The 8,111-nt window shown below is 43.6% G+C and overlaps 3 protein-coding genes across 3 annotated transcripts in view; 1 reads left to right on the top strand and 2 right to left on the bottom strand.

Moving 5' to 3' along the window:
* Positions 1-969, bottom strand: part of T265_11047 (hypothetical protein) — a gene marked incomplete at both ends in the record, with an annotated part of 12,931 nt that extends 11,962 nt beyond the window's left edge. The window contains one exon of the mRNA XM_009177593.1: positions 503-969. Coding sequence (XP_009175857.1) covers positions 503-969 — 467 coding nt within the window. The remainder of the gene's footprint in view (positions 1-502) is intronic.
* T265_15325 (hypothetical protein) overlaps positions 1-1,399 on the top strand; it is a gene marked incomplete at both ends in the record, with an annotated part of 30,308 nt that extends 28,909 nt beyond the window's left edge. The window contains one exon of the mRNA XM_009177592.1: positions 529-1,399. Within this exon, the coding sequence (XP_009175856.1) occupies positions 529-920 (392 nt within the window). The remainder of the gene's footprint in view (positions 1-528) is intronic.
* Positions 1,400-4,933: 3,534 nt separating this feature from the next.
* T265_11048 (hypothetical protein) overlaps positions 4,934-8,111 on the bottom strand; it is a gene marked incomplete at both ends in the record, with an annotated part of 12,668 nt that continues 9,490 nt past the window's right edge. The window contains one exon of the mRNA XM_009177594.1: positions 4,934-5,040. Coding sequence (XP_009175858.1) covers positions 4,934-5,040 — 107 coding nt within the window. The remainder of the gene's footprint in view (positions 5,041-8,111) is intronic.

Here is an 8,111-nt window from a genome sequence, read left to right on the forward strand (position 1 = left end):
CCTCAACATTGCCAAACCAATATCCCCACCAAACCCTACCGATGCTTGGGTAAATGTTTATAATTCATAGCGTTTCATGAGACGCACTTCTAGTTACCCAGCAACCAGGAGAACGCAACGATTAATGAGCGTAACAAAGCGTAAACTGGGCTTCGGTTAACCCTAAAACAAAAGCAACATTCTGCTATGCAACGTACCCATTTGCAGGTAGCCAATCTCTCATCACTTTGTTATGTTTAAGCTTGTTTGGTTCTTCTGACCAGCAGATTCCCAATCTTTTTATTCTATTGTGTAACGTATTTTTAAGCGCCTACCACGTTATTGTCTATGAACGAAGTCGATTTTGAAGGCAAGCCTGTCATCAAGGTTTACTACTGTTTCACTTGAACTCAGCTTTGTTCCAATCAGAAAGAGTGGAGATCTCAACAAACCTGAGACAGTACGGGATAAGATTTTGTACGTGTATCTTTAATTTATAATGGTTCTAGATTGATTTACTCACTTTTCACTGTCGATTCGACCTTGTAGTCTACCAGAGTCGGTCTGCTCGTCAGGCGAAACAACGAGAAGCCGAGTTGGAACGTGTACGTCGCGAAGCAGAGGCCAAAGTTCGTGCCCTTCAATCCACTGTGGGCGGTAGGCGGAGACGTAAGGTACGAGATCGGAAAATGCACGATGGCGATATGGCAACGGGTGGTGAGTGGAATGCCAGGAACGGTGATGGGTCTTCCCTCGAACGTCCTGCACTGGTAACCATGGATGGTACACAGAGATATGGTGTTGTCCCATCGAGGCCGACGGTACGTATTGGAGAGGAATACGATGCCTATGACCCGGAATATTTCGTTCCCGGTGGAAATTATCCAGGTACCGGTCCGACAGTACAGGGTATGTCACGTGCCTGTCCGCCCGACGATTAGACGGCAAGTGGGTACTGTGTTCGACTTCCTCGGTCGCTGGGACCCTCATTTACCAAGATCTTTCACGACTGCCCAATGGATGAGCATAGCTACCGACATACGATCATGATCATTTTCCTGTATCTCGTTTGGTGTTTCTTCTAATTTGGCCACGTACCATGCTTTGTACATATTTCATACACACCTAATTGCCTCAGAGAGATATCACATGATGGAAGTCCACTACCAGATACACGTACCCCTGACTTGGCATCTCACCATGTGAACTGATTATCTAGGATGTCAAACTTTCACAGAATTTTGAACCAAGAGAGACAATTTTTGTGCGAATCAAATGTAGCTATACATTCAGTTATATCACGTGAAAACGATGCACATAGGTAGCCGCTGGTCTTGGATTGGATTATGAGGTTTTTTTCAGGTTCCGAATAATCACGAAACATCACTGATTCTCACATGTAGTAGTGACTCATTCATCCTCAGTTCTGTACTGTATCTCAGCTCAGTTTCTTGCTTTTTGCGCGTCAGACTGCTTCGGATTACACATTATTTGATTATTACAGCGTGGTTTCATGCTTCCCTTGAAACGAAACTGGGCCTTACAGCAGTGCGACGGTTCCCGTACATCCTCAACACTATGGGCTTTACTGGAAAGTGTACATGTGACACAGAGCCCTTCATGTCAATCAATGGCCAATGAGTACATATCTGAGGACAATTTTGTCAACTAGTTTCTGAATGACGGAGTGCTGTGGTGGCCTGACGTCACCGCTAGGCGTTTGATCCAGAGGCTTTAGTCCGGGGCACTGGCATTCACTTTTTATTCTTGCCTCTAATTGTACAAAGAGATGGGCTTGGATGCTTCAAATCAGGTGATTGGTGGTAAGGCAAGACTCCCTCGCCCTCCTTAGGGCTTGGATGCTTCAAATCAGGTGATTGGTAGTAATGCAAGTCTCCCTCGCCCTTTTTTAAACGAACCTCTCATTGAATCCTTTTGTTTTGAAGAGTCTAAAAGCTTATTTCCCGACCCCTTGGTGGTAACATATTTGTTACCTCTGGAGAAGACTTTGAAGGAATCTTATCTGATGAGATTCTGTAATCCAGTGACATGTAGTTGATTCAGTAATCGGAAGTCAGAGGTCGAATCGTTCGATGTACCACAAATTTGCAGCACACTGTTGGAGAATTTTGACGAATGATCTTGCATTGCTTCGAATTTTAACTCTTCGATAAATTAAATTGGACCTTTTAAGCTAGCGCTTCGATTGCAGGACCAGAAAACCCAATGTTTCTTGGACCGAAACTTGGTTGTAACCATCCTGGCATGTGAACGGGCAACTCAGATCTTTGGAATGGTTTAGAAATTCGTAGATTAACTACTTAATCCATTTTGAGTAGGCAAAACAAATGATGAAAATTTAGCAGACTTTTCAACCTAACCATATTTGCTAACAGCAGGCCATAGTTCCCCGCGAGTCAGTGACAACCTTCATGGTAGTCAATTCATATTTTGAGTTTTCCTTTCCATGGCAATCTACTAGAAGACTACAAAAACTGACCCTGAGGAGACCGTCTCGCAGATTTTCGCGTGATACATTTTACGTGTAGCTGCAGCCTCTAAAGAGAATGACTTCAACCCCCTCCCAACGGATGATATGCGGACATCTTTTAGGAGACTTTAGAAAGCATTTGCACACCAGTGCGAGCCGAGTTTGGGTTAAGTAAGGTCCGTAATTGTTCGGAAAAGCCACTCGCTGTATGACTTTCACTATGCTCATTTTAATTCGGGAACTCTGCTTTCTCGTTGAAAGTCATATGACAGACACAAGCGCATACCGGTGATGCACTATAGTCGAGAGTGCGCCTGATGCGTGGCCTAGTCTTCTGTATTTTGGGACTTGGAGTGAGGTGGGCCTACAAACTCGCTATATTTCTAGCCTAAACTACCATCTTCCCTAAACCCAGGATCTCTGGTTGTGAGGCATCCCAAAACAGTTTTTGCAGGACAATACACTTCAGGAGAGCCTTCAATGACGAGTCCAACACTCGGATACCAATTGTGTTCACTTGATGAAAAATCATGAGAATCTAAATAATAAAATAATAAATGTATTATTGAATTATGCGTCAATAAGGCCTTCAAAAAATACACATTCTAGTGGCAGAGAATGAAAAGGAAAACAGCACGAAAATAACAGATGATCAAAAGGAAGAACCCAAATATTTTCGCTCATGGTTTCTTGAGTGGGGGCCTGCGTATATACTTGGCCTTCTCCTGTAATAAATCGAAAAATATGGGCGTTTATTAAGAATTTTCTGCGTGGCCTTTTCGTAAAATCAGTTAAAACACTACGCTTCAGTGAGCTGGGATCGGAGGGAGAGACCCTCTTGAAGGGATTATATTTCAGTCAAGCAGCAGGTGCCAGACGTGGGTGCATTCTGTAGTGGCTTGTGAGAATGAATCTGATAAGGCATTTTATATCAAATATGCGCATCACGCAGACGTGGGAAGTACGGGTCGAGGTGCCCAGACCCAGCAGGTGATGACCAGAATGAACTTATAGAAATTACCTGAAGTCAATCTAAACGAGGCTAGGTTGAAAACTTTCGTAAACTTCGCGATCAAGTGTAGGCGTAAAGCCTGTAAAATAAGCTATTATGAATTTGGAAGTTTGCAGTAAAAGGCAAGTTCGAATTTGGGTGACAGCATAAACCAATGTCTTTGTGGCGACATGTTTCATTGTTGCGTTGGAGAAAGTCGTCATACGGTAGGAGTACCAGTATTTCAGTTCAGATCCGACAGCCAACTAGAGAACCATTTTTGAAGTCCCTTATGCCATGCTTGTCAAACTACCGATGAAAGGAAGAAGGCCTTCGCTGCGGAGTTATTTATTAGAAAATACCAACTGACCGGTTACAGACTATTGGACAGGGAAGCAAAACTCTCATTTGCATTTTATATACAAAACTGGACATCCATCTTCTCCTGAACGCGTCTTCTTGAACTCTCCTGGATATTTATTGACTCCAAACATTCATTGCTTAAATCCAGGTAAATGTGCTACAAAGCGACTCCACAAGTTCCGCAACAGATCTCGCCTTCTCAAGAGACGCAAACCGAAATTCCAAGAACAGCACATACTACTCGCATGCCTCTCCATCAGTAGCATCACCGTTACACCATTATCACCACATATACGAATACATATGCTTTTCGTGAAGTAGCTGCGAAACTGAGACGTCAACTCCAGTAACTTGTGGGATCCTCGAGCATAAAGGCGCTCTAAGGCGCTAGAAGAGATTACTTGCCCACGCATGACGGATACACTGGTCTACCGGAATAGCTTCGAGTATTCGTTGAACAGTTGGGGAGAGGACGCGCAGAAGTCGCTCAAAACTATTGACTGGGCTTACCTGGCCCCCATTTACAATGCGGGTCATTATTACTGTGCTAAATCTAGCGCTGAATACGAAAACTTGGATATTTCCACTCTAACTCAAATTTGTAACGGTCCCTTTCCGATCGGTGCATTTTGAAAAATCCGGCTGTATAAAATTCTGCATTGCTCAAAGCAGCCGTGAAGATAGTATTCAGCGAATAAGAGCATTGCAAACTAATTTGGTTTTGCGAGAGTCTCACCTAGAACCCAGTTGAATCTCTCGTTTGCGATGTTTCCAGACTCAGCTGGGTTTCAGGTGAGTCACTCGCAAAACCAACTTAGTTTGCAAATGAGTACATATTCGCTAATTTCGTGCCCCAAGAAGGGCGAAACGGGTCGTGGGCTGTCGACGATTTTAAGCAACCTTAGGAGTAGTGCACTAAAAATTGCAAATAGCTGACGGTGGGGATCACGAACCAGACCACTCAGGACACGGCTGGCGAATACAAGGAGAATGACAGACGTTCAAGTCATCTAAGAGAGACAAAAGTGGAGAATAGAAGCATTTTGGTTAACACAGTCTCTACATTTCTTGCTCGGTAATTTCCAATAGGTTTTGGAAAGCTAATTTCATTACAAACTACTCACTCGTTCTTGGTATCTGCGCTCGTAGTAGTCTAATTCAGACTCGCCAGGTCGTCGCATCTGTGATTCCACCTCAGGACGTTCCTTTGCAGCACCTGTAGAATGGGAAAAACGGGAATGAAAATCCAACTGGAGAAAGGTTTTGTAAACTTTTGGATGATATTCAAACTTAAAGCGCGAACCTCCTTACATGTTTAGATAAGGCGGTTAAGTTGTTCCAAGGGGACTCTGTAAATCTGCCCGGATCGCCGGCTGATATACTCTTGGATTACGCTTTAAACACTGGGAATCGAACCCTGTACGATTGTCTTTATGTGAACGTCGTCCCACCTAATAAAGACGCACAAACGAGGTTGTCTTTCAGGAAGGACCCCTTCCAGTTGCTCTTTAGAGGTGTGCGTAGGTACCTCCTAACAGTGGATCTCAGGTGTGGACAGTTCATTTCATGTAATCTGGTGGAGTCTTTAGTTGAACAGTATTAAACATCCTTCTGATTAATACCCTTAGTTTCTGTTTTGATCGGCTCAAAAGCACTGTCCCTTCCGAAGGGATGGACAGTTTCGGGATCGACGGTTTTCAACCTTCTGTTAGGAGGATCTCCAATTTGACTTGTAAATTGCATCTCTTTAACTCTGGAAAACTGAACTAGTTGCACTAGGAGACAAGTTAAGCATCCAGAATTGCAAAAATCCCTTCAGACGCATTGTGCCCTTTAGCTTTACACTACTACTTCTTGGTAAGACGGATGAATACTGGTGTTACCTATATTGTATGGTTAAGCTAAAGTCTAGTGGTTCACACCATGAAAGCTGTCTTCATAGTGATTAATCAATCGATTGTAGTAAGAGTATTTTAGATCATTAGCTCACTAACTTGGCTTTGACGAGATCAATTACGGAACCAAGATTGATGTCTTGTGTATTACGGTCTTTTCCAGCGGAATATGTTGTGCACTCCAAGTTTCAGTTGGCATCCTATTCTCTAAACGGGACATACTACTCATGAGGTGTTAAAAACGCTTCGACTGGTTTTGCCCGTGTTGGGATTCTTCGGCTAGACGTAGTCAGCGAATTCCCATCAATATTAGGTCCCAAGTTTCGCGAAAGTCATCAAACACTACATCTTGCACGCTAATTTGATTCTGGCGACTCAGTTCACCTGGATCGGTTGTTCATGAATTAGGCCCAAGGTGGGCAAAACCGGCCTTGGGATGTGGAAGAGATGGCAACAAAATTGTGATTGTCGTGTTGAGCCCAGACAAAAGTTTAGATATTTTGTATCCGAAGAGGCGATCAATGTGGCAACTTTGCGCTGATACCAGCTGGAAGAATTTCATCACAATCAAATCAGTAGTACGTAACTTAGTAAACCAAATTACAGTAATCAATTCGGATATGCCTTTGAAAGAAAATGGAACGCTTTCCGTGTGGTGTTCATTGGTGTGGGACATATCCTTCGAAATGTTATGAAGCTTGTCAAACCCTTCCAGTCAGGTCTATCACGCACTAAAGTCCAGATGGTCTTATTTTAAACGGGCTCAGCACAGTTCTGCTGATGAGACTGTGCTCCGAATACGACGGCATCGCCGGCCTTTTGACTGGGATCTCATTTGACAGGAAGTGGTCTGGAAGTGATTTGAGGCTCTAAAATCAATATCTGGTTGAAGGCGTTTTGTGAGAATAATGAAATATGCTGAAAGCATGAGTAAGAAAAGAAGGAAAGCAAACAAAATTTGGAGAATGGTAGACAGTTTCAAGGTTTGAGATACTCAATGGAATAATGGTCACAAAAACGAAGAGCTCTCCTAACCAGATTTTTGAAATGGGGATCGGCGAAATTCGTAACCATTGTAAGGACGTTTAAGTTAAATTTGAGAGGACTGAACTTTCTACTCGATTTGTTTCGACAAATCAGTAAATTTTTAGCAGTTCGCGCAATAAATCCGACTAAAATGGCGGCACAACGCGCTTGGACGCCTATTGATTTAATTGACAGCTCGAGTAATTTGGGAACTGACCTCAAGAGGTACCTGCTGAAAGCATATAATACAGCCCACGTAGTATTTGTTGTAAGTTTTTTCTCTATCCGGTCCGGAAAAAGCTGTTCTTTCTTCCGACTGCTCGAATGTCTGGTGAAGAGCCAGAAATGGGATGTCATTGAATTCGCTTGCTTGAACAGGACCTCCGGATCAAACAGCGCAGATGAATCTCATTTCACTGAATCACGGACAGTTACTTAAAAGTGCTCCGCTTTCACTTTGTTCTCCATGAATATCCCTTCACGTTCTTCCAGGGTTACACGACTCAGAATCTTCGATACATAGTCAGCATCTCTTCGTAAGGAGAAACATATTCCCCTCTGCGTATAGTTACCGACAGCGCAGCCATCTACGATTGCCTCAATTTCTTTCTCATATATACATCTATCAAGAAAGTAATTTCCGGATAATATCGATTTTTATTTAACCAGGCTATGTTGGTCATTCTTGTTCGGCAGTCCGGATCCCTCTATCCGTAGAATGGTTGAATAAACCAACAGATGTTTAGGTGCTTGGAACAGCGCCTTTAGGAAATCGCCAAATATCTGATCACAGTAATCCACCTACAAAGACACCAATAAAGACAGATGCACAAGATAGAACCCGCTAGGGAGTACCCGTTTTTGGGTTGAGACTTTTGGGGTTTATGAGACTTGGCCTATTCAAGCAGCGGACCTGAGACGTCTTCAGGTGTTCGACACTCGTAGTCTCAGAACCATAACTCGTGTGGGTTGGTGTCGGCGAATCCGTAACGAGGCAGGTAGAGTGTGCGTTTTCGGTTGTACAACGGGTACTTCAATTGACGAATACGTCTAGCACCAGAAGCTGCATTGGTTAAAACATGTGTTGCGTATGCCAAACCATCGTTTGTGGAAGAGAGTGCTGTTTTCCATGCCCAATTCAGAGTGGTGTAAACAGAGCAGTGGCCAACCCTTGACTTGGCAGAGGAGTATGAAGGAAATCACGAAACGCTTGGGTGCTGTCGGTGCTACTCGCCTTCCAGGATGGGGACCGCGTGATCCTCACCGTGCTTGGTTGGAGACACTACAAGATATGGCTGCCAACCGATGTCAGTGGCGTTCTTGTTGTCAGTTTCTGTCCAGATTGCTGAGTGAATGTCTGGAGGTG

The sequence above is a fragment of the Opisthorchis viverrini genome (genome assembly GCF_000715545.1).
Source record: "Opisthorchis viverrini unplaced genomic scaffold opera_v5_436, whole genome shotgun sequence".
Lineage (NCBI taxonomy): Eukaryota > Metazoa > Platyhelminthes > Trematoda > Opisthorchiida > Opisthorchiidae > Opisthorchis > Opisthorchis viverrini.